The following is a 27,274-nucleotide window of genomic DNA, read 5'->3' on the forward strand; positions in this document are numbered from 1 at the left end:
ACCGAAGAAACATTTTACAATAAATAATTAAGGTTCACTACACTGAGCATTACATCAACAGCACTTCAAAAGGCTTTGTATTTGACTGTTCATTTACTATAGCATGCATCATATTATAACCCGTCTAAACATCAAATCAATTGGGATGAATCTTTTCTGTGTACTATGACATTTATAGACCACAACAGAGCAGTGACAGGACAACACAGTACACTGATTCAATTTGAAGAGACCTACCTTAGCTTCACATTTCTTATGGACAGTTGCCTTGCACTCTACAACACGGGAAGGGGGGGGGGGAGACCAGAAAATTGAGTTAATGTTGTTTTCTTTGTCTGACTCTTCAGTCACTTTGTGACATCACTTGATCAGATACTGGCGTGCCGAGGGAAGACAGCCTGGAAGAAAAACCAGCTTTGCCGTCTGTGTTTGGGGCGCTGAGAGGTTGTGTGCATGTGTCTATGTTGTCCAACTCTTCCTTGCAGAAGGAAACAGGGCTCTGTGTGTGTGCAAAGTAAGTGTGTGTAAAGTGCAGGCGGCTCTTACAGTGTGTATGTGTCTGTACATGGCTGTGTGTTGGACTGTGTGTGTGTATGTGTGTCTGTACAAGGCTGTGTGTTTGACTGTGTGTGTGTATGTGTGTCTGTACAAGGCTGTGTGTTTGACTGTGTGTGTGTATGTGTGTCTGTACAAGGCTGTGTGTTTGACTGTGTGTATGTGTGTCTGTACATGGCTGTATGTTGGACTGTGTGTATTCCTCCGTACTCACCCTTGCAGAAAGCCCCTGGGTTGTCGATGTTCTGGCCACAAACCCCGCACACTCGCTTCCTTCTGAAGCTCTTTTCTGTGAAAGTGTGGCTGCCTCCTTTAGCAAGCTAGCAGAGACCAAGGAAGAAAAAATATTAGTTCTACAGTAGACAGATGCAGGCAGACAGACAGACAGACGGACAGACGGAAAGATAGATAGACAGATAGGTAGAACGGATACCATAGATCGGTAAATAATAATAATGCAATAGTAAATGATGTACTAATTCAGCAGACGCTTTTCCCCAAAGCGACATATACGAGACTTCTTGATCTGCACTCTAACGCAGAGCCTCCCTACTGTGTGCACATCTGTGTGTGTGTGTCCGTACAACGCCTATGTATGCCCCATGACAAGATAAACTTCAGTATCCTTGTGGGTTTTGATCCTATCACATCTGCACAAAGGGCCATGTGTCCCTGTGTCCTACCCTTGGGTACACAAAAGGCTGGGCTCAGTCTCTCCTTTCCTCACGCTTTCATCCTGGTCTTCTTTTCAATGTTTAGAGCGTTGTCTATAGCAACAATATCCCAAACCAAACCATATATTTGTTTGTTGAGAAACCCATTTTATCTGTCCAATCGCATCTCTCGTTGGAAGCAGCGCCTTTAAGGATGGAGAGGGCATCTTGGACCGAGTCTAGCTGTGCTGCTTAAAAATGCATTTGTTGCAAGTTTAGTTGAAGTCTCTTGGTAAGTGCAGATGACTTTGCCCAGTTGCCCCCTCTGTGCCTTCCTGCCATAGGTTTCTACTGAATGTTGACGGGTGGCAGGGATATTATGGTGTGCCCAAGCAAGGCCAGCTGTGTCAACATCCCCCTCTTCCTGCTCTGGGCGAAGGAAAATGGAGAAGTGGCCAACTCTCTTGTTCATGTGCTCCCTGTTGTACGACTCTCTCCATCCCCTCAATCTGTGATGTGCAGAGTGGAGGGTAGGTGCCGTAGAACAAAGGACGGGCTAAGTGACACACACGCGTGCATGGATACGTACACACAAACAAGTACACACAGACACCAGCGCATATGCGCTCACACACACACAAGCACACACACGCGACCCGTAACATAATGGGCATATTGAAAGAGGGACACCCCTTAGCAGCACAGTCACACACACCCTCCCACACAGGTAAACATGCGACACATTCGCTGTCTACATTCAGTTCATAATCACTTCGCCCTCACAAGTAACCCATTCACAGAACAAAATGCCAAGGAAACGTAAACACACGACCAGACACTCACCTAGAGTCCATACGAGGACAAAATTCCGGTCAAATCACAGGCATTATCCGCCTAATAAACCATGGTCATGCTTTTCACACACAAAAAGGAATGTACGCCAAACGTTAAGAGATCTTTATGACAGCGCTTCCCTAAAGCAGCATCTGACAGCATGTGAACTATATTAAACCATTAATTCATCCCAGAGCAGGGAGGAGACTGGGTAAGGCGAGCTGTTTGGTCACACCAACTGCAGCCTACAAAACACAGGCGTTTCTCTTCTTGCTAAATGGCTTGATGCATTTCTCTGGCCTGAAAAGCACATTTCTGAACTCGCTTTTTTTCCCATCGAGGGCGAGAAACAGTCGAGTTATTGAGTTGAACTGCGAAATCGAAAGCACCTCGTCATACAAGCGCATACACAAACTCTCTTGTCGGGACACACCCTCGCAAACACCTTTATTTATTCACTCCATCACACGGTATGGTCACACTTTCCCCCTTCATCCTTTCATCCCAACTTTCCAAGCCCTACTGGAGACATTTATAGTTTCACGGTGTGGCTAAGCCATGCCGCTGTAAGAAGAGAGAAATCTTATAACAGGGGGCCTCAATTGGAGCATAAAGAGTCTGTAAATATTTGATGGGCTTTACATTTACATAATCGTGTCACGTATGTGCTTCCTATGTTCTTAGCGGTAAGCTTGAGCTCTGCATATTGGTAGGCTATGTCACGCATATCATCTATGTAGGATAAAATATAGGACTACATAGCCTATTGTTGTCAAGAAACCTAAAGGCAAGGCCCACTTATTAAATGTTACTGTATTGTGCATATAGGTTCAGTGCACAGTGAAATATCAGAATGGCTGATGCAGTCTGAAACTTCCTACAATTTCTTACAAAACAAATGCATAAACTCAGGACTTTTCCGTGAGTTTTTAAATCAACTTTTTTGTTGCACTGTTGTTTCTATTTGACGTTAACTGAGTGCATATTTGCTTTAAGGGCTACGTCTGAATACAGAATAATTGTATAGTGCTGAATAGAAATATGTAAGCTTTGTCGTAAAATACTTACTACTTTAATACTTTAACTTTGTTTTCTCTTAGATAGACTAATAGTATTTTCTCACAGTCCCCTTGGCTATAGCTTTAAATAGGCATGGCACACGTGTTTTCAACTATGCTAGTCATTATTGACCTCTAGTTTGACAAAGTAGAGAGACTATTATTGATCCACTTATTGATGTTGCTATACAGTTTCGTCAAATTTTATGTTAGTTAGGTGCTAAAAACAAAATCCTGTTCATTTGTACATTAAATTGTAGGTTGCGTAAAATGTCCACTCAATGATAGTCCTAACAAGGATTTGTGACAAAATTTAGTGATTTATCACCACCTATGCGTGAACACGTTCTATGCGCGGTGTCTTCAAACGCGCTTATAATTCTGCTTAGGAGAAAGAGAGACGCAGTTTGTGGCTCGGATCCGACCTTTCTGTCTGTTCTCTACTGTCTGTTCTAGAGATAACTCAGGGACTAGTTACACAACTCGTGGAGTTAGTGATATCTATTGGATCAATGTGAGTTATGTAATGAATGAGACAGTGATATTGTCCTGGAGGGCTACTTTCCCTGTGGGAGCGGAGCATACATCAATCAAATAGAAAAAAGACTGTATAACAATGGAATTTTTATGAATTTGCCACACATAGCCTACACACGAGTAATTTGCTACAGAATATAGCTTTGGTATTAGCGAGCAACTATTAAAGAAATACTTTATACGTAAATAGCCAGAATATAAAGAAAACGATGTCCAAAAAGAAAGAAAAAACTGCAACACTGAATTAATTTCAAACACTGAATTCCATAAGAACAGAATGGCTTTTAAAGGAAGACGGGCTTGTGGTGAGACGTGAAAGGAATAAAAACTTACTAAAAATCAATGCGCGTTACTCCGACTATTATCCAAAAATGCGCACAACTCCGATGTGCTGCAAGATGATTGAAACTTAAACAGACGTTAAGAAACCAAAATAAAATGTAAAGAAACTGCTTAATATGTACCAACAAACCTGTTAATCGCTTCTGGTTGAGGTCAGGGACATCCTAAACAAATCGTATATGTTTTACGGTTAAACTGTTGAGTGTAGGTTAGCCTACGTGGTATGTCCACTCAATGATAACAGTCAATGCAGAATCCGAATAACGTAATTACATTACTGTAATGATAAACAACCCTTCCTACCTTACTCATCTTCTCACGTTAGTAGGTTTTTTTCTCCCAGCAATGTTGTGCGCTGGTGTCCAAAACAGTTTATTATCATACGGCATCAATTATCTCAAAATGAACTACTTGTGCGCGCCTCAACATCTTTAACCAATGTAGGAGGGGTCAAGGCCAATGCAATTTCTGATAACATATTTGCCAAAAGCGGTATTAATTATGTATTCAAAGCTCGTAATGTTTTAACTAAGTTAAGTAAATAATGGAAGCCAAACATACTGATCCTTGTTGCCCAATTGTGAATGTATTGTGGTAACAACAACAAACTAGGAAATGTTGTCACAGCAACTTTCAACTTTCCTGAAATTATGTTGTATACAATAGTGACATCTACTGGTAAAAAGTTGCAACGACAGATACATTCTAAAACGTCAACAGGAGAGGAGACACTAATCGAGACTGGAGTATACCATCCAAACTGGCACACATTACCCGTCATCTCTACACGTAAAAGAAACTACATTGTCGAAACATTCAAATCGGATCAAACTTAAGTATTAGGGAGTATGAGTGTCTGTGTGTAAGAGATAGAGACTCATATAGAAAGAAAGAATGAAAGAAAGGCAAAGAAAAAGAAAGACATTGAAAACTGTGTTCTGCTGGAGAGGCCCCAAGTTGTCCAGAAAGCCTTGCATAGATGTTTGTAAAATGGCCAATTTGTGCACCCCACCCCAGTTCTAATACTCTGGCCAACGTCTTGCTCATTCCCCAGGCATCTTGGACAGCTCAAACTCCAGAGCACATCGGCTCTAATATGGGGATGGGAAAAGATTGGGCTATGAGTCATGTTAAATGGATGTCTTTATAACTTTCTGGTTGCATCAAAACTCAGAAGTGCTTGCCTGTGTCTTTAGGTTCCCTTACTACTTGGGCTACATTTGGGAAATTCTGAGGAAATGGGGTATTGTCTATATGTTCACATGACAATTTGTACTGGTAAACTGGACAACATGTTATTATCATAACTGCTGTTGCAGTTTACCAGGAAGTTGGTGAGTCTGTGTTTGTTCTGTGCATCATTCCCTTTCGCAATCAACATTTTTAGGTAAAGGAACATTCTAGACCGGCTGAATGTTTGTCCATAACTTGCACATAATCCATGCACCAGATGAAAAGGAAAATGTCGATACTGCTTGACATTATAACATTCAGTCAAGACAACTCTTGGTAGCTGACAAAAGATTTTAACATCTATGATGTAAAATGTCTATGCTTCTACTTACCATAGGTATTTTAAAACGCCACTGCACTTAAAAACTCCTGCTAACACACCATATTATTTTACTGTCATGTACAGTCACACATCACACGGGAATAAACCCTTGCAAATCCACATAACAAGCTCATGAACGACAACCACATCCACAGGCGCACGGGCACCCCATGCCTAAAGCTTGAAATGGACACACCCCTTCGCCGACATAGACGGCGGGTGTGTTTCCCTCAGTGAGAAGGTACTGACGATGACATCCTGCCGTGGTACACACGAGCCTTGGCTTCGGGTGTCACACACAACCACACACACAAAAACACACACACATTCCACTCAGCAAGGGACGGGAGCAGGTGTGGGGCCTGAGGTATGCTCCTACGATGACAGAGTATTTATATCCTTGCTTTTCCCAGAGTAAGGGCTGTCACCTTTAAACTGCCATGAAACTCTCAATATAAGTTTGGGAAAAGTGTTTGTGCGTGGATGTGTGTTTATGTTTGTTGGAGTGTGTAACCACCTCTCAAGGCAAATAAAAACCCAGAACCGGTAAGGTGTGTGAGTACACAACTTAGTTCCTCTTTTCAAAGTTAAGTTGAACCATTAATTCAGGAACCTTTACATCACCATATAAACAAAATTCTGTTAGGATACATCTTGTCCTACAGTGTAACCCAGTTTAACTTCAAGAAATACCACTTCATGTTTTTGCACACCTGCATAGCTGTTACTGGATCTTTGGTCTGTTGGGAAGCTATATGTCCCAGTTTAGTAGTCTACACATGAACTGCGCCCAATAGAAAGTTGTATGATACAAAGGCAGCGCCATGGTAGCTTTGTTTATATAAGCGAATAAACTCAAAGTTCCATCAGAACATTACAATCCCTGCAGTAGGCGAAAGCACATGTAAACCTGCCTCGGTGTTAAACCTCCGATCGGGTGGGTCATGCGGGTTCTGAGACTGTAGTAAACAGCCAACTGGTGCCATTCACAAAGCAATGTAGCAAATGGAGCTAAATCCAGCTAGCAGACACTCAGACGACAGGACTCAACAGGACAGTAACCTACACCACTTCCTCCTCAACTTTGAACCCCCCGAGAGGCAGCATTCACACCCTTACAGTTCAATCTCCCTCCCCCTCTTCTCACATCCTCCTCCCTATCTTTATTTAGGGCTCGGGATCCCAAGGTTGTTGCCTCACCTCATCTCCGTTGTTGTTCCGTTGCCGGCAGCACTTTCATTCAGCGGACTGGACATGTCTTTTTTGTGTGGATGTTTAGTTTACGTAGTGGTAAATCAAAATAGGGAGAGAGTGCACGAATGAGACGAGGTAGAAGAAATGGTAGAAGCCCAACCCCAGACATACAGTACCTTACCGATTCTTAACATCGACCAACTGTCAAAGACATCACCTTCTGATGCCAAGTCTGTTTATGTAGACTGAACACTAGACAATGTACATGTCCATGTACACACACTGTATGTTCCGATACCATGATAAAACAGATGATAGCTCTCACACACACACACACACACATACACGCAAACCGGATGTTACCAAGCAAAATCTGGGTTCACATATGGTTACCTTGAACAAACACTTGTAAAATGCCGAGCAACTTAATGGCAGAATTCTAGGGTCAGGGCTGCTATTTTTCAAACCCCTGATAAATGTGCATTAATCAACAGGCAAAGTAACCTGTGTAGAGGGAGTCTATGTTTTACCAGCCGTCTCCTGCCTCACCTCAGCCAGCTGCAGGATCTCTGGTGGGACATCATGGACCTCCACGTCTGGGATTCCCTCAGGTTCAGTTTTGGGCTCCAGCTTCTTAGCCCCGCGGACCCGGGAACTGTGAACGCACCCCATGAATCCAATCAACGGCTCTCTCTCGCGTTGAAAAAAGTCTGCAAGTGATCCCCGGAATCTGGTGAGTTTCCCTTCTACTCAGGTACCCTCTTTTCTTTAATAAAGGGGGTGTGGAGGGGGGGTCTCTTTTCTTTCCCTTTCCTTCTCCACTTTTCTCTTCTGACCCTTCAGTTGTTCATTGCAAGGCGGGCTTTAGACGTCTTAGACTTGTCTCCTCCGTGGCCCCCCCCCAAACCTATTCCCTCTCCCCCAGTGAGTCCTCTCACACACCCCTCTGCCCTCAGTCTGCAGGCAGGGCTCTCTCACCCTCTCCTCTCCTCTTACACGCTCTCTCTCTCCCCCATGCCTGGAGTCACCAGTCTTTCTCTCTTGTTCCCTCACCCTCACCGACTCCCTTCTCTCACTCTGGAAGTCCTCTCTCTCTCTCTCTCTCTCTCTCTCTCTCTCTCTCTCTCTCTCTCTCTCTCTCTCTCTCTCTCTCTCTCTCTCTGTCTCTCTCTCTCTCTCTCTGCGTGCATAAACAAGCCGCCTCAATCCTTGCCCTTCATTAGCACTCTTGCTAATCCCGGGATCTCTCTTCCTCTCTCTCTCCCACGTCTCAAATGCCCTCTCTTTTCTACCTTCACCGACCTATAACGCGCTCTCTCTTCCACCCTTCTCCCTTCTCTCCCCTCTCAGCCTGCGGGTGCGCACAGACTCTCCACTCTCTCTCTCTCCCTGTTTTCCCCCTCTCTCTCTCTCCACATGGGAGAGGGGGGCAGCTGTTTTGACCCGCTGACGTCAGGCACTCCCCCCCCCCCCCCCCTATTCGTTGGCCCGAGCTCAGACTCTCTATCTTTCTCCTCCCTCTCTCTCATGGGGGAGCGATTAGATTGCGCCTCTCTCCAACACCATGTCCTCCCAGTCCCCGTGACTTCTGCATGCAACGGGTGAACACACACACACGAGAGAGAGAGATGCAATAATCAGTTTTCCCCGCCCACCCCCTTACTCTCTCTCTCTCTAGGGGGGGGGGGGGGGGGCATAATAGAAAACACAAGACACTCCTGAACCTTGTGGACATGGACTCCACAGCTCAACTCAGGGAGAGAACTTCCACTGAACACTACTCTTTCCTTTGTATTTCCTTCTTTCCCTCTTTAAATGGTTCTCTTTGTCTTGAGAAAGAGACGTGAAAGCCCCTAACATCCGTATTTTCTCTGTGCACCCAGGGAAGGAACATGGATGGGACCACAACATTGATGTCATCTTTTTCTCTCTCTTTCTTTCTTTCTTTCTTTCTTTCTTTCTTTCTTTCTTTCTTTCTTTCTTTCTTTCTTTCTGTCTTTCTTTCTTTCCTTCATTCGTTCTTTCAAGTGAACTCCTTCAGTCCATTCAAAATTGACAACAACGATAGGCTCTGTTGAGATCTTTGATTTAAGTTGCCTGACATGCCCCACCCACCCACCAACACCCAACTTCAGCACACACACAAGCACGTTTGCACACAAGCCACACACACACAAACCCTTGTGCTTCCCCTCAAACCCTCTTTCCTAGACAAAATATGCATTTAAGGGGAATGCTTGAAGGAAGGAATGAGGAAAACTCTGGAACAATAAGGTCTTTGTAAACCATGTTCTTATTCCTAATCCGAGGGGCAGACGTTAGTGTTTGAATTGGTTTATTTATAGGATATGACATGAAGCTAATTCAGGCTCTTTTTCCTTCGAAACATCATGTAAATTGCTTTCCTGAAAACAAAGCCTAAGACAAGATAAAAGTTGTCATAAATTATGACAAATTAAAATGAAAAACATTTAAGTGCAAGAATAAAAAGTTGAAATTTAGACATTCCCACTGGAACATGACACAATACATCAATAATGAAACATGCCAAAGAAAACATTTGGTCATGAATCCAACTATAATTCAAGACAAAAATAATAACTGGTGGCGTGTCTGGCAGATAGTGTAGCTAGCCTGGGGAGAGGCCCCCCCCCCTGGGTGGGTGGGTCACATGGAGATCAGAGACCTCCAGGGAGGCAAAGACGGGGCCAGCTGCTAGTCAAGAGCCCCAGGATGGGGGGTGAGGACTGGGAGAGCTAATACTCAACCTCCCCTTCCAAAGCATCTCCACCTCCACTGGTAACATCACACAGCCCTCACTGTTCGGATGAACCAACAAATACACAAACACGTGCGAAGCTACTACCGCTCTCACTCATTTGTTCACAAAGAAGAGATTACCTGGTGCACTAGAGTCGGCGGTGACACTTACTGCCAGATTAAAAGCACGCTGACAAGCTCAAACACAAAAGCAGTCACCTGATAGCCCTACTATCACAGTGGAGAGAAGCGGCCACTCAAGCTGACAATCGATGTAAACACCTAAGGAAGCTGGCAAGATGCAGACACAAACAGACATTTGTGAACACAGGCAGATCCATTACTTCCACTGGTGCGCTCTATGTGCCTCATGCAAGGGAGAGGTCAGGCTGATAAATATACATGTTAACACTTACTCCCACCCCCCACTTGCTCTCTATCTCTCTCTGTCTCTCTCTCTCTCACACACACACACACACACACACACACACACACACACACACACACACACACACACACAGTACAGTTTATATCTTAATCTAGACACTGCCAGCTGTGTACTTTTAAAAGTTCGGCCTGCTGAATCAGATTACTTGAAGATGTACAGATTACTTGTTAATTTGAAGATTTTAATTTAATTTTGAATTGTCTTAATTTCCCACAAACCAGACATACCCCGACACACATGCAGTGTACTTCCCCTTGTTATAGAAGTGATAATGATTCTGATAATAATGACACATTAACACTCACTCACTGTAAGCTATACTACAGGTTAGCTCCATTAACCGAGCTCAGTCGATGGAGGAATGCCCCTCAAGCACTCTTCCCCTACAAACAATCTGTCCAGTCAGCATTCCAGGGTTCAAACACAAACATGCCGATGACAGTTTTGGGCAGGAGGATTCCTGGTCAGACAGGGGAGGGGGGGTGGGGGGGGGTTAGTAGGTGGGAGGTACACCAGTAACTTACACACCTGCTGGAGGGGAGGGGGGTTAAGGTCCTGAACACTGCAGGGGGTATTCTCAGAGACGAGGGTCATGTCGGTGGACCACACAGGTGGCCGCTCTCATTAGCTGGTAATCCTACACAACCAAGGTCTTGTACCCATTAAAATCTGAACATTAAAATCAATTGGGTACCACTTTCCGTTAATGTTAACTACCATGTTACTGCCTCGTACTCACATTTATAGTTACATAGGAACTGCTATGTGTAGTTAGTTACACTTCATTACAGTTTAGCAGCAGGCCTCAAGAAGGGAAACTTGGTATTGGGAAGGTTAGCCTTTCCTTGGGTGTGTGAATGTTAATGATCTCATTTTGGTAAAAACAGCAATCTTCTGCCTCTTTACAACATAAAACCTTCCCTATACCGTGCTTTCTTAAACTTTTGCAAAAACCAATCCTGCTAACACCTCATGCATTTAATGATAGCCATTCTCATGTACCTTCATAGTTTTTACTGTACTGTAGGTAGGCTTTTGCTATTTAACATGGAAGTTTAAGCAACTTTGCAAGTTGTGGTATCCTGATCTAGGATTATCTAGTCTAGCTTATCTAGTTCACATATATTATGTATATATTATTGCAATACCACCCCATTCCATTAGGAGGTACAGTTAACCCTAGAGGTCAATATTGATAGCAGATAAAAAGAGAGACTCACAACTGAGCAACGTATGTGCTAACTGCAATCTCTGTGCATTCCGAGATTAAAGAATGAATGTTGTCATATCGAGTGAATCATCTCTTACTGAGAACTAAGTTATCACATATTGGCGACGAGGATGAAGTGTTTCCTAAATATAGGCCTACATTGACAAAATGATTGACACCCCTAACTTAATGTTTGGTAGGACAGCCATTAGCCAAAACTAACTGCAACCAAGAACTTCCTGTATTCAGTGAAGGGTGAGATTCATGCACCTTTCTACTCCTATTTTGATCCCCAGAGCAAACTGCTCCCATTCCTCCAGATTTGAAGAGTGCTTTCTCACAAGATGTCTTCACAAGTTTTCAATATATCTGAACTGGTTGCTTGACCCTTCAGAACAGTCTTACTAATCAGTTTGAGCTTAAACCTTTCCAGGGTTCCTTAAACTGGAACATGATACATGGCTAGTGTTTGACCTCAGACGATTCCTATATTCTAAATGTTTTACATGTTTGGCACACAGTGACGCAAAACAGAACAGTAAGTATTTTATACTAAAACGAGCAATAAAAACAATTTGTGTGATATCTAAATTGCAGGCAGTGAGTTCAGATCAAAAGTAGGCTACATTAGAATGCTCTGATGGATATATCCAGTTTTAACTTGGAAGTGTTGAAGTTGAAGTTTTAGAATATGCAAACATTTTGCCAGATATTCAGTTTAGTATAATTGGTGCTAAAACCCACTACTTCCTCAACAAAATTAACTCTGCCTCAAACCCCCACAAACCTTTCTCTACCTTCTCCACCCTTCTTAACCCACCCCCCCCCCCCCTCCACCCTAACAGCAGACGACTTCTCCGTCTCTGAGAAAAAAGTCGCCGACATTAGCAGTGGGTTCCCTAAACCCACCTTTCCCACCCTCTCACCCTCTATGACTAGACTGAGGGGACTTTGATCCAGTCCCCTCCCCTCTCTTTCAAACCATCTCTGCCTCCATCATAACTTATATTCTCCATGTCCTCAACTCTTCTCTTGCTTCCGGCACTTTCCCCTCTGCCTTCAAACAGGCCAAAGTTAGCCCTCCACTCAAAAAACCCTCCCTTAACCCAGCCGTTCTCCAGAGCTACAGACCAGTATCACTGCTACCCTTCTTTTGTAAAACAATTGAACGTGGTGTATCTAGCCAACTGTCAACTGTCAACTGAACTATCTGCTTGACCCCAACCAATTGGGCTTCAAGACTGACCACTCCACAGAAACCGACCTCCTGTCAGTCACCACTGCCCTCCAGTCTTCCAGAGCGGCTTCAAGGTCATCCGTCATCATTCTGCTGGACCTTACTGCAGCATTTTATACGGTTAACCATCAAATCCTGCTCGCCAGACTCTCTGAGGTAGGCATCACTGGCACTGCACTTCAGTGGAACTCATCCTACCTGTCAGGAAGATCCTACCAAGTCTCCTGGGGAGGCAAAGTGTCAAGCCCCCGCCAGATCTCCACTGGTGTCCCACAGGGCTCCGTCCTTGGACCCTTCCTCTTCTCCCTGTACACCACTTCGCTTGGACCTATCATCACCTCCCATGGCTTCTCCTACCACTGCTACGCTGACGAAACGCAGCTGTACATGTCGTTCCCCCCCACTGATCCGGGGATCTCAGCTAGGATTGAGGTCTGCCTCACAGACATCTCCGCCTGGATGACCAAGAACCACCTCCAGCTGAACCTCGCCAAAACAGAACTTCTCATCATCCCGGCCAAGCCCTCCATCTCCCACGATCTCTCAATCACTCTGGGATCTGCGACGGTGACCCCTTTATCCTCAGCCAGGAACCTCTGGGTCACCATGTATGACAAGCTCTCCCTCACGGCCCACATTGCTGCAGTCTCCCGGTCGTGTAGCTTCACCCTCTAAAACATCCGGAAGATCAGGAGATACCTGTCTGAGCATTCCACCCAGCTGCTTGTCCAAGCACTTGTCCTCTCCAAGTTGGACTACCACAACTCCCTGCTCGCCGGTCTCCCAGCATGCGCAACCCGCCCTCTCCAGAGGATTCAAAGGGCAGCAGCCCGTCTGGTCTTCAACCTACCCAGACGCTCCCATGTTACCCCACTCCTCATCTCCCTTCACTGGCTACCCATCACAGCCCGAATCAGATTCAAGACCCTGGTACTGACCATCCGAGCGGTTAACGGAACTGCACCCGACTACATTAAGTCTCTCTTAAGCATCTGCTAAATGCATAAATGTAAACGTAAATGTAAAATAGCCTACATATGTATACAAAAATGTACATTTTTACTTACTGGAAGAAAGAAATTCCGAGCTCCGACTTTTGCGGTACATTGGCTAGGCCTGCCTTTTTAAAGAATGGCCATTTGTGCTGAATTGTGCACATTAATGAGGTGGATCAAAAACTTGGATGATGCAAATAATATCTTTTGTTGAAAAATTATTGACGCCATGTTTATAAATCACAACTCCTTACCTTTTACGTCATCAAGGCTAAACTGTTCTGTCCATCATAAAACGGAGCATGAGGTTTTTTAGGCTGTTCTGAAAGATGTGATCTTCTTAATGGTGAAATGTTTATTTTATTTTTAAGGTCAACTGTTACCTAACTTTCCGTGCTGGAATATATTTGATACACTGTTGAAGTTTAGATGTGTTCAAAATTAACATATTGTGTTCTTACAATGGATTACAAGTGTGCGTTTATGTTAAGCCCTTTCTCAATGATAGGCATCCAATTATAATTCTTTACACAATGACCACATATCTGTGGAAAAGATGACAGCAATTTATTATAAATTAGAGGACATGTTACAAGTCTCTTAGTAAACCTTGCAGCCTGCCATGTGGCGCTTCTCACAAATGTTTGAATCATTTCCTTGAGGAAGCGTAAATCACTGCAACAGCTGTGCATTTCTTTTTTTAAGACTATGGGAAACTAATGACTTGTGGTCATCATTTTGGTGGTGAGAAAATATAGAAACATCTGTGGTGTAATTGAAGATAATCAGGAATTATACTGGATGTTGAATGAGGTGTTTTGATGGTCGTTTTTAGGAACTGGCCTCACAGTCCCACCAAGGTCTAACAAAGTGTGTAGCCGTTGTGAAAAGCAAGTGGAAATGGGAGGACCAGTGAAAAATGGAAGTCTGAACATCTGGGATTAGCTTTTTTTTTCTTATGACAGTTTTGCCTACATTTACATTGCAGCAATTAGTTCATGTGAAACTAAATACAAGCACTATCAGTGTTAACATCTGGCCACTTGTACACCATTACCTCATGCTATATCATAACCCGAATAAAGTAATCTGACTGTATGCAGGAGCAGCTGGGATTTCATTTAATTGCTACAAAAACTGTTCTTCACACTCCCGCATGCAAATAACTCCCAAACTTTCTTGCTCCTCAAAGGGCAAAAACACAAATTATTTATTTTGTAGTCACCCCCCAGGGACAGCGATTCAACCCAGGGTTAACTGTTCTTCAACCAACAAACATCCTGATCACCTCAAACCTGCTAACGCAATAGATGAAGACTCAACCCGATGCTGAGTCACAAATATCCTACCAAACAATAATCCCCCCACCCACTTTTTTAGTGATTAAAAAAATATATACAGAAAATCTATCCTTTTTTCCATAAAAAATAAGTCCAGTATGTGAAAAATTGTTGCGACACGGTGGTGGGTCACAACAACCCCAGGACAGCGCGACGATGGCAGCGTCGTAATAAACAACGCAGACACTGCTGAGGGTCACAACGACACATTTTACTGACATTGTGTATGTAGTGCAAACATAGAGGGACTAGTTAGGATAGGGAAATAATAACAATAAAGAATATATATGAGAGAGAACATCAGAATAGTTTTTTATTGCCATGTAAGTTAATACAAACACAGAATCTACTGTGGCGGGAATCTGCAGTACCAGATGGTGATGGAGGAGGTGAGGATGGACTCAATGATGGCTGTGTAGAAGTGCACCATCATTGTCTTTGGCAGGTTGAATTTCTTCAGCTGCCGTAGGAAGTACATCATCTATTGTGCTTGTTTGGTGAAGGAGCTGATGTTCAATTATCACTTGAGTTCCTGGGAGAGGATAGTGCCCAGGAAGCGGAAGGACTCCACTGTGTTGACTGGGGAGTCACACAGGGTGAGGGGGGTGAGTGGGGCTGTATTCTTTCTTTCTGAAGTCCACAACCATCTCCACTGTCTTAAGAGCATTGAGCTCTAAGTTGTTCTAGCTACACCAGGTCACCAGGTTGTCAGCTTCCCACCTGTAGTCAGACTCATCTTCACCAGAAATGAGCCCAATGAGGGCGGTGTCGTCCGCAAACTTCAGGAGTTTGACGGACGGATGACGGGAGGTGCAGCTGTTTGTGTACAGGGAGAAAAGCAGAGGGGAAAGGACACAGCCCTGAGGAGATCCGGTGCTGATCGACCGTGAGACAGAGACTTGTGTTCCAAGCTTAACGCACTGCTTCCTGTCAGACAGGAAGTCTGTGATCCACCTGCAGGTGGAGTCGGGCACGCTCAACCGGGAGAGCTTGTCCTGAAGCAGGGTGGGGATGATGGTGTTGAAGGCAGAGCTGAAGTCCACAAACAGGGTCCTGGTGTAAGATGCTGGGGAGTCCAGGTGCTGTAGCATGAAGTGGAGGGCCAGGTTGACTGCGTCGTCCAGACACGTTGGTAAATAAAGCAAACTTGACCAAACAAAGACCACAAACATCGATGCAGAGCACTGCAAAAGCTCTACTAATTCAGTAATCTGAAGATCTGTGTTTCTCCATCCAATCACAGCAGTGTTTACTTTTGTCTCCATTCTTACTACGTAATTGTGTTCAGTAATCTGTGGTCTGCACCTCTCTGTGTCACTGACCATCTCTGGAGGAGGGGATTTCTTGTTGTTTCTTCTCTGAATTTTCCTAGAAGTTTTTGTCTTGATAGTTTAGGTTGGTTTAGGTGCAGTTCTATGGGAGTATGAGAAGCCCTCTGTGACATTGTTTAAAAAAAGAGCTGTAAAAATCTAATGTGTTTATCGACACTGTATCAAATATTTACAATGATGACTCAATGGTGTGTCATGTAGCCAGAACAATGGAGGCAAGACCAACAGATGAAGGGAGGGCAAGAAGTAAGAAGTAAAGAGGGATGAAGGTAAGGAGTGAGAGGAATGAGGGCTGGGAGGGTCCAGATATTGTGTTTCCAGAGTGAAATCAATCCAAATGACCTGTGTGATTGCGCGGCCCTCTGGTGGTCAATGTGCAACGTTGCATTGAAAGAGAGAGAAGGAGTGATGAAGAGGAATACAAAAGAGTGAGAAAAGGAGAAAACAGGAAAGAAAGGGAGGGATGGAAACAGGGAGAGAGGCTGTAGAATAGGAGTTAGAAACACAAACCCTTCTTCAACAGTCTAAATAATGAGAGATGGTCAGCTTCACATGTTTTTATTCAGCTGTTCAGGTCCACCAAGTAGCAGAGAGACAACTATGAACTGATCACTTAAACAGCAGTCACATACAATCACAATATAATAATTTACAGCTGTAATTATAGAACAAAATAACAATGATCAAAACAGGGTTTTGTATGATGGTATGAAGGAATCACGCCTCTACAAGACCCTCTACCACAGCTTCATAATCTCTGCACTGTTATCATAGTAAAGCCAAATCCCAGGGTAGAGTGTCTGGGTGAAGGTGGTCTGGACTCTGTGGAGGAGGGTCACTGTGTCAGAGACAACACTGTAGAAGGACAGAGTACCTGCCTTGTGATTCAGGTACACTCCTACTCTGGAGGACTGATACTGCAGTTTTAACTGTTATGTGTGAACCTGTAACCACCACTAGAGCAGCGTAACATCCAGGACTTGTCATTGAAACCAAAGTAAGAGTTCTCGTCTGTTCTGCTTATGTCTTTACATGAGACTGCTATGTAAACATATTCACCTCTCCACTCCACCTCCCAGTAACAGCGTCAGACAGAGCCTGTCTACATAGCACCTGACTGAATGCGGTGAACCTCTCTGGATGGTCAGGATATGGCTGCTGCTGGTACTGCTCTGTCACCTTCCTGTACTCCTCAGACAGAGAGAGGTGTGCATGTGCTGTGTTTGGGTCCAGAGTGAGCTCACAGGAATCTGTGAGCAGAGCAGAGACCAGATCAGAGATAATAACACGTCCATTCATGTGTCCCCATGTTAAAGCTACTGTTGTTCTGGATCAGATTCATCATTCAACACGTGTCATTGGAGAGAGACCTGGACATTTCAGAGACTCACATTGTAAGAGGTCTGTTCTGGTCTCGGGCTCTGGAGGCAGGAACACATCCACTGTGGAGACTAGAGACACAAACACACATTCATATTTATATACATACACACATACGCATTCACAAACATGTCACCCCCCCCCCCCCCCCACAGACACAGAGACACACAACAAGCACAGACACACATACACACAGACATACACACACAGAAATACACACACAGAGAAACATACACATACATAGACACACACACACACACAACAGAAACAGTACAACAAACACATTTATTATCAGAGTCAAGTTGGTACAAACATATGATGTGCTCATGTTATAGGTCTCACTGCTATTCTTAGAGTGTTGTGTCTTAGTGTGTCATACTTATTAAGCCAGACATGATATCTGGGTCCATGAGGCTTAATGTGCTGTTCCTCCAGACCTGCTGAGTTTAACCAGCTCACCTGTGGTGGAGATGTTGGAGCACTCTCTCTGGATCAGCTCCTGTAGTTTCTTTCACAGCTCAGAGACCACCTTAGTCACACGTTTGAAGTACTGAAGAGGAGGAACAGAGAGGCTGGGGACATCTGGAGGTGCAATAAATTGCATTTTACCATTTGCAATTCTAGAAGGTGGGTAATATACATCTCCGTCACTTCCACAAATCTAAAGAATTGTAAAAACAACCTATAATGTCCACTAGATGTCAATATAAGATTGGTATTTGTTAGAGAACAGCCTCAGTGAGCCTTTGAATTATTGGCAATCTGCCTTTATTTCTCACAGTCTAGGTGGTAGGATTCGATTAATATTTGTAGAATAGCCACCTTGAGCCTTTTAAATAATTGACATTCTGACTTTCTCACACTTACTAGATGGCAATATTTGTGTACTTCTTCCAGGGGAATCGTAAGGCTTTAAGTTATGGGCAGCAGAAGGTCAACCTACATGAGGTGGGCAAGGAGTTTGAGTATAGCCATCAATCCATGAATAAATTATTGGTAGGTTAATAATAAATACAGCAACTGGTCAAACATTGTGATGAGACAACAGTTACAGTCAAGCAATCATCCAGCTAGGCAGTGTTCCTTGTTCCTTGTTCCCCACAATTAGCCACACTTTCATTAATGTTTTGTTGTGAAGGGGGAAGGAAGTTGTTCCATGAACAATATGAACTTTATTCCTAATGCCAATGATGTCAGAGAATATCATAAGTAATGATTTCCATAAAAGGAAAAATACAGTGATTCATGTTGACCCAGAAAATAAAACATCATAGGTTCAGCTTCAAACGCAGAAAGACAAAGCACATGCACACGCACACAATCTAAAGCTTTGTTTTATGCTTTGTCATTGTATACGGTAAAATACTTGAGTTTAAACTTCCAGGAAACTCCCACGCTATCAAAACAGAGATCTGGATGCTGCAGTGTCATTGTGAGAAACAAGCTGAGGGAGGGGCTCAGCACAATAGCCTTCAGCTTGTGTTGCTACCTACCACTGAAGGGATTGTGATGATCAGTATTGTTTTACAAATAAAATCTTCAGGGAATTGATGGAAATCAGGAAATGACACTAACAGGCCAGGCCATCCAAGCCTAGTCACGAAGTGATGGTTGGGTGGAGGTGAAGGCTGGGTATAAAGAGATGTAAGGAGGTATGAGGATATTCCAACATTGGCTGTACCCCAGCAAAGCACAGTTTGTTCTCCCAACATTCATAAAAGGCTCTTTAACTGCTTTATTAATATGAGCTTAAAGCTGCACAGGGCACCTCTTTGTTGATACAACTGTTCCAACATGGTGTGGTCTAATAGTGCTAGCCTGTTACAGTGTTAGTTTTTCCCCAACACAGGGTAGGGCAGACACACTAGCTTGTGACCAAACTCATTCTGTTTGGAAAGTGCCCCCATTTCCTCCTGTCTAGATTTATAGTCACATATTGACTTTAAAAATATTTTCACTTGGACAGAAGGGACAGCAAGGAAGGAGGAAATGTTTCACCATCTCTTCCCATCACCCCACCCCCTCCCACAACAGTTTAATATTGTACTCTTTACACAACATTGACCCTGATCCCTCCCCTTTTTATGTCTGTGGGCATTTTCCCCTGAACTTGGCTGTTGTGTAACTATGGTTGTCTATGGTTCTTGGCCTAGCAAAAGGTGTTACATTCAAGTCCATCGAAGGTTAAAGACAAGTCTGCCGTAGCAAGTTCATAGTTAATCTTATTTTAGTTCTTATAGTAATGGTCCTCTTGGTTACCTATTAGATCAACCCTTCAGTTCCCCTTTGACACTTGTTGAGTGCAAAATGGGGGAGAGAAGTTGATACATCCACAGTGTGTGTATTTTGGATTACTGTTAGAGTTTTGTTCACAGGCTTATTAAACCAGTTATGTTGTGTGTTACCCTGTGATGTTGATTGATTAAGAAAAACACACAGACAGTATGTGGTTCACTGGCTAACTGTAATAATAACAATCAACAATCACAATAATTCACAACAGATTGTGTTACCCTGCACATTAAGTATATTGTTAGACAACACGATGTGTTAATGGGTCAGGGTAATGAATTGTTTGCTTACTATATAATTATTTGGATTGTAATGAAAATCAATTCCATCTGACTCCAGCAATTTCCTAAATTTTCTTATAAAAAAACACGTATTAATTTAAAGTTTATCAATGTTTGTTATATTTGTGTAAAACAAAAAAAGAATGCTAATGATAACATTCAGAAACTTTGAACTAAGTGATGCACTGATATTACATACAGTTAATCTATTGGATGTTATAGCAATGCAAGTTACATACAGTAGTGTGCAAAAACAAGTGGAAAATACAGCTGAAATCACCAATGAAGATGATTCACCATGGCAACTTGATCTGATCATGTCAAAAGCATGGCCATAAGCACTGATAGGAAGTTTTGTCTTTTGACCAAAGACCAAAGAACAGACATGAGCTCACACCCTGTTTGGGTTAGTTTGCCTTTGATTTGGTTGTAATGGATGAATGTTTATGAAAAGCAAAAATGCGTCCGAGAACTTTTGTGACGACTAATTCTGAAGATGATCTGTGCTGGGTTTTGTGAAGGTTGGATAAAATGTGTTGGTATTTGAATGTCTTTTGATAAAAGCGAATATGGTAGACATCTCAATGAAGTCTGTCTCAGCTTTGATATTTACCAAGGTATTCGCATGCTAAAGAATATATTTTTTATGCAAAATACTTGTTAACAGTTATTAGCCAAATCTCATTTTTGCTTGTTGCAGCGCCCCCCAGGGGATGTTTCATAAAATCCAACGTGGCGGACCAATCCAATAAAGTGGAAATTAGGGTATGACTCAAAAGCGTTGAAATTGGTTTGATTCAAGGAATCTAATTGTACCTAGTAAAAAATAATCAAGTACACGGTTGCATAAGTAAGTTAAACAATCAAGCCATGGACCTCGAGAGAAATAAACGTGCACGCATTTGTAGACGGCCACTGCCTAGGAATAAACTCAAAGGCAGAAACTCAATGGCTTTGCTGGCTTTATTTATATTATCTACAAAACATCCTCTTAGTTTTGGTGGTAAACCTGTGAATGAACATACAAATAGGAATGTGTTTGGCCCACAATTCTAAAAGAAAATCTAACAAAATATTTAAAACAATTTCTAATATTTATTAGAACCAATACCAAACATAGTCTTATTAATGTTAGATATTTCCCACCACTCACATTTGGAGTACGTCCGCAGTCATACAAAACAAAAATATTGTGATATATAGTATATATACAGTATAATGCTACAGTTTATTGTACATTAAATCTGAAGTTTAAAATGCTATAAGGAAAGTTCAGACATATGCTGTACCCCAACCATCACCAAGCTCTTTAGCACTCTTTAATGTAATTTAAGTATTCATGTTGCAGATGCTTTTATCAGAAGCAACATAGACAGGGTAAATTTGAACCTCCAACCTTTTGGCATGCCAGTCAATTGCTCTACCACTGTAACTGTGTCCATACCCTATAACCCGTGCACTGGCACTAGCCCTAACTTTAGCCCTAAATCTAGCCCTAGGCCAGTCTTACAGCATATGACAGAGTAGAGGAGTGCAGTCCCCAAGCCTCTCCAGATCCTCCACTGTTTCAATGAGATGCTCCACCTCCTCTTCAGAAAGTACAGCCCCTGCGTTGTTCCGGAACTTTCTTTTCAGGCTCTCATTGGTCAGTGGATTGCGCCAGTGACCATAAAAGGTGTCACACCGCCCCTTCAGCACATCCCCACCCACTAGGGTTACCTGGACCTCAGCATACATAAGATCAAAGTTGGCAGGGTTATCGTGGGGATGCTCTACGCGGACTCTGCCTAGAAGGTCGCTCAGTTCCGGGCGGTGGAGAGCAGAAGGTGAGAAGGATTGTACAGTCACCTCCCCATCTAGCAGGGCGCTACAGGCATTAAACTGGAAGGAGTGACGTGCCTGGTGCTCAGATTCTGGGAAGGGCCTGTTTATGTATTTGGAGCGGGGGACCTTGAGCAAGATGTCTTGAACCATGCCAGGGGCCATAGGGCCCGATCCCACACCCATTAGCATTTTGTGGACCGAGGCAGCAGCATCGGCAACCCAGTGCATCCCAAGGTGGGCAGGGAAACGTTTGAACGCTATATCCTGTTCCTCCAGCAAGAAGCTGTGATATGCTTCCTCCTCTGGGGAGATTAAAGGTTGGGGGACATAATCTTCATAGAAGGCGCTAAAGCCAGCAACTCCAGGGATCGCATCTAGGACTTGTGGACTGGCCTCAAGCCCCCTGGAGGCCAAGAGGGCAGCCTCCAGGCCCAGCCGTGCAGCGTTGCCGATGTGGAATGGTTTGGACTGGGTGGCAGCATTAGCCATTGGAGCGCCTGACAGAGATGCGGCAATGGCAAGAGCGTGGCTACACTGTGTGTGCTCCAGAGCCAGAAGGCGGGCACAGGCAGCAGCACTGCCCATGGTGCCCACCACACTGGGGGGGTGAAACCTGGATGTGGTGGCGAGAGGGTGAAAGAGGAGCAGAAAGAGAGAGATACAAGTTAGGTCATATTATGGAGCTACCAATTTTAAAACTATGACTATTTTGCAGGTTTGGAAAGGTTTGTCTTTGGTGTGTCAGCATGTCAGTCATTCATCTTTGTGAATGATGTCCACTGTACAAAATTAACATCATGCTCTGCTCTAAAGGCACTGTGCATAAATGCACAAGGAAGATAATTTTAGGGGCATGGAAAGGAAATAACAGATTTTCACTGTGGTTTATTTTCATAAACCAAATAAATGGAGAGAGGGTTATGATGGTCAATTGACTGTGTGTAAACACAGTGTCATTTCTGGAGGCAAATCTGATGGGGTGATGCATACAGCCTCTCCCAGTGCAGGCAGGCAAATAAGTTTAGTTAAGTGTCATATATAGTTAGTTTCTGGGCGTGGGACTATCACTTTACCCCATATTAACGCTAGTTAAAGACTCCACGCCAGACTAACAGGGACACTACACAAACCTTCCTGTCTAGACTCCAATGCACTGCTCTGCACAGGCTGGACACTCAGTACTTGTTTTCAGAACATTTATGACACTTGACTGACTGCCATGCAGATTAAACTGAGTCTTATAGGTCTTTGGGTGAAAGAATATTTTAGCAATAAGGGTTCTGGACGTAGACACTCGGACTCACCTCTTAGGAATGTTATGTGCCTCGCTGGAGAACCTCATCAGTCGTCCCTGAATCTCAATCCCTATGTTAAAGGCCACCAGGAAATCCAGTCCACTAGGCTTGCTGCCTTTGGGCAGCATGTCGCTGATTGCCATCAGAGCAGGAAGTACAGCACCTGAGGGGTGGGTGGCAGGATGCCAGGTGTCGTCAAAGTCCATAGAGTGAGCCTGGAGACAGACAGGAGGAAACATTGTGTTTGCGGTTATAAACAGTGGGTATCGGATTTGGCTTCATAATTGTAAACATCATGGGGAACGCTTTCGTTTCGAAAGCTTCAAAGTTTGAAGACCGGAACGAAGTGTCACAGGAGTCATCGGCGATGACTCATCACATATCTTATCATTAACGCTTCTACCCGCTCCAGTTATGGGTCTTGGATCTTCTAACCATGCACACAATTGATCACCTGTCATTAACACCACCTTAGCCAGTTATGCCCCAAAAACAGAACAACTTGACAATGCACCTAATCACCCTATGGATGTTGCTTAAGCCAGCAATACCAGAGAAAGATTTGCAGTTTGATGACATGGAAAAATGGTTATACTAAAGAATGAGTTTAACCTTTTCAGCACAACTAGTTCATGGGATTCAACAGCACCAAGCAACAATGTTGTGAACAGTGTACTTCTCTGTACTTTGATCTTTTTGTCTGTTTCTCTGTGTTCAAGCAGCCCTGTGGTTCCTCGCTTAACATTATATTTCTCAGTTATCAAAGGCCTATTCTTCCCCTGCAGGCCAAATATAGAAAAGAAGGAGATCACTCATTGAGGTGAGACTTTCATGTTATGAATACTGTATCTTTTTGACATTGTAACTTGGGAATGCCATAGAAGGGGACGGAGTAGGGGAGGGAGGGATGAGTTTGTGCATTAAATGTGTTGTATCAGCAGATCAACACTCATCGTCGTAGGTCTTAATTGCAAACTGGAGAAGGTAGGTTGGTTTTAATTGGACCTATCAAGGGTATGTAAACTGGCAAACTACCCAGACAGTGTCTAAGGTTTTGTCCCGAGACGAAGATGGCACACTGCCATTGCCCAGATTTGTTCTAGGTCTGTCATGGGTAGGGTACGGTCACAATGGCAAGGATGACCTTGCGCCTTGTAGTCGGGTGTAAGAAAGGGACATGTGAGGGTTTGCTGGTGAGGGAAAGTTTCCTATTCTGTCATCACCAACCAGCAGATGGTATGCTCTTACTGTGATGTTTCTGGAAAATTATACTTTGTTTTGCTTGGGTGTGTATGCTGGTGGAGGATTTGACGAACAATGTCTGCCTCTAGCATAACAGGCTAGACTGACAGAGTTTGAATGAAACAGGGTTTAAAAAGTGATCATATTTTGCATACATGTGCATCCCCGTTTTCAAGGGGATGCACATGTACAGATAGACAAAGAAGACATTCCCGTGTGATGTGGAGTCATGTTTGTTTTAAATATGTAGACACTTTGATTGTGTAGACATATTGGAATATGAGGTATGCCTCCTCAAGTTGCTGAATGTTATACTTAAAGATTATGAAATGTATTTGAGGCATCAATCTTGTATCAATATATGTTTGTGACATTTTCAGACATGGTGGTGGTTTGGTCGGCACTCAAACCATTTAAAATCTGTAGAAAAAAGATTTACTGTCACACCTGTCACAATGTTTACGTCATATAACAACCAATTGCAAAGCTTCTTGGAACATCAGCTCACATTGGAAATATTCCACCACTGGAAAATCGGTAGAGGTATGGTTGCAGTGATCATTGGATTGTTTTGTTTTTTTAATGCATTTTCAATAAACCCTAATTTAACAAAAAAAAACTAAAATGTCGTTATTTTGTTTCTACTCACTGCCACTCCATTGACAAAAGCTGCTAACGTGGGTGAAAGTCTGGTGCCCCTGCGTCCGTACACAGAGCTGACATTATCAGGGGCGTACATGAGCTGAGGGAAGAGAGAGAAGACAGAGGATCAAAAAAGTGCAGTAGGATTTAAATGAAGTCTTTGGTTCCAGCTCAAACCATTCTGTCACTGATCTACCACGGATTGATTGCTAGATTGATCGACCTGTCTGTTTGTCTGTCTGTCTGTCACCTCACCTGGCAGTGTTTAAGGGCCAACTGGAACACGTCAGTTGTGCTTCCCAGGATTCCCACTCCGATACTGTCCAGCACCATCCTTTTACTGCGATGGAGGAGGGTGGAAGAAAGTTGATGGTTCTGCACTCCCTGGATGAATTTCCCAAAGCTGGCCGTCACTGTTTCCTCTGGGGCTGAGTGCTCCTTCACTGAAGAGGAGAGGGAAAGAGGGGAAGGGAGAGAACATTTAAAAAAATAGTGAATTTGAATTCATGCTGTTAGTTAGTGGATTCCTCCCCCCCCCCAACCAGGCGAGTTTTCACGGCTGTTCGCCTGGTTTCACTGTTGCTGCTTCACTCCGTGAACCTGCGCCTCGTCCGTTACTGTTTACAACGTTAACAGGGCTACTTGGTTGGCGTTGCCTTTTTGAGATTGTGTGAAATGGTTGAAATGCGTGTGTCTAATGCCAATGCATGAGAGTTGGCAGCCTTGTAGGTTATATCAAATGCCTGGAGCGCTCATTTGACAGCTGTTTAACATACGAGAGGGAGCATAGTCGCGAGGAATGTTTAAAACATACTCAGCACATTTACTCGTATCAAGTCAAAGTTGAGGTGCAGAACCAACATTGATGTATGTAAAGATTAAACTAATATTGACTGTCAAAGCACAGCTTCCTTACAGCTGAGTCTAGAAGAAAGACTTAAGGATTAATTTGAAGCAAACAGTGACAGTCATTCTTTCACACTGAGGAAAAGCAGGGGAGAGAATAGACAGGCGAGTTCAGTTTACCGTCCAGGGCTGACTTGTGGAGTCCTCTCATAGAGTACACTGGCCTGATGGTTCTCTGACAAAGAGAGAACGAGTGACAAAGAGCAGAGAGAGAAAGTGTGAGAGAGGGATAGAAAGACAGAATGGGAGAGTTAGCTGATAAAGAACATCACAATATTGATTGAACATAGTTTTAAATATTTTTCACGTCTCTCTGTGCTTAGAGATTAATCAAAACAGGGAAGATTATAAAAGTGTCCTTCTGTTCCTTTCAAAAATGCTGACAGGTGTGTCATTAGAGGCTTTGGCACAACCACACATTGTCTTCATCAGCACAAGAAGACCCTTCAGTACTTTAGTGTCACAAGACTGGCTTTCAACAAGAACTTTGTCTTTTGTTGGGATTTTTTTTAGGTTTCTTGTAAGATTAAGCCCAACAATCCTCAGAGTTTTTTATTTATAATAATAATTACACCAGTTTTTTACCTGTTTCATTTTACATTATTGTGTCTTATCCTTTACTGCTGTTGACTGGCACAACTCATCAGGGTGTGTTTCAGCAGAGCAAACAGATGTCATAAATAGTGACAGAGGCTAAGACTGTAGTCATACCAGGTGTACGAGGAAAACTCCTCTTATCAACACGCGGCTTATAAACACAATTACTACAACTACTTATCCATTATTAAGAAACTGAAACCTAAACTGAATTTCACAGGAAATACAATAGAAAACCCTTTTTGTACATTAACTCTGTTTTCGTAAGGACTTGGTATAAATATAAATAAAACACATTATGTAATCAACAATGGATTTCAACAATACATGCTTACCTGTACTTTAGAAAGCATGTTGATCTGCAGTATCTATTGTAGATGTTTTAAGTGTGGTTTTTTTTGGTCTGTTTTGGCTTCAGTCAGTTTGTCCTCACTTTTCACTTTGTCCTCCGTGTTCTCAAGTAAGACTTATTGCGATGCCAAAGTCTGGAGTCTTGAAATTGGTTGGATGCTTCAGGTGATGTTATGTCTCTCAGGTGAGATCCTGCCTTTTATACTCTGTACAGACAAAGGCCATGGATACACACCTAACCTAAAAAAAAAAAAAAAACCTAACAAAATTGCCTAACAAAAGAATTTCAATCATTCCTCAGAACCTTCATCACCCTCATTGTCACCATCACACTCACAGGAGGAAGTTGATTGCTTGAGGTGTGAAGATCTCATGACTCTGAGAAGAAGGGGTGGGGCTGGGGCTAAGGGGGTGG

The 27,274-nt window shown here is 43.2% G+C and overlaps 2 protein-coding genes and 1 pseudogene across 2 annotated transcripts in view; all 3 read right to left on the reverse strand.

Moving 5' to 3' along the window:
• LOC124470761 (tensin-2-like) overlaps positions 1-7,797 on the reverse strand; it is a 32,437-nt gene extending 24,640 nt beyond the window's left edge. Inside the window, 3 exon segments of the mRNA XM_047024819.1 lie at positions 238-275; positions 770-875; positions 7,278-7,797. Of these exon segments, the coding sequence (XP_046880775.1) occupies positions 238-275; positions 770-875; positions 7,278-7,400 (267 nt within the window). The 5' untranslated portion in view covers positions 7,401-7,797.
• Positions 7,798-16,786: 8,989 nt separating this feature from the next.
• LOC124470641 lies at positions 16,787-18,033 on the reverse strand (annotated as a pseudogene).
• A 1,918-nt stretch (positions 18,034-19,951) lies between these two features.
• On the reverse strand, positions 19,952-27,190 carry irg1l (immunoresponsive gene 1, like). The gene is made up of 6 exons (XM_047025276.1): positions 26,844-27,190; positions 26,032-26,086; positions 25,261-25,448; positions 25,013-25,105; positions 23,131-23,336; positions 19,952-22,439 (listed from the first exon to the last, which is right to left on the reverse strand). The coding sequence occupies exons 1-6, from the start codon at positions 26,859-26,861 to the stop codon at positions 21,509-21,511; spliced, it is 1,491 nt and encodes a 496-aa protein (XP_046881232.1). The 5' UTR covers positions 26,862-27,190; the 3' UTR covers positions 19,952-21,508.
• Positions 27,191-27,274: the final 84 nt, after the last annotated feature.

Source organism: Hypomesus transpacificus, chromosome 9 (genome assembly GCF_021917145.1).
Source record: "Hypomesus transpacificus isolate Combined female chromosome 9, fHypTra1, whole genome shotgun sequence".
NCBI classification, from domain to species: domain Eukaryota; kingdom Metazoa; phylum Chordata; class Actinopteri; order Osmeriformes; family Osmeridae; genus Hypomesus; species Hypomesus transpacificus.

Coding starts and splice junctions, on each gene's coding strand:
- irg1l (XM_047025276.1), bottom strand. Junction 25,449..26,031: donor CCACAAGTCAGCCCTGGACG/GTAAACTGAACT, acceptor TCTCCTCTTCAG/TGAAGGAGCACTCAGCCCCA. Junction 25,106..25,260: donor TGGCCCTTAAACACTGCCAG/GTGAGGTGACAG, acceptor CTCTTCCCTCAG/CTCATGTACGCCCCTGATAA.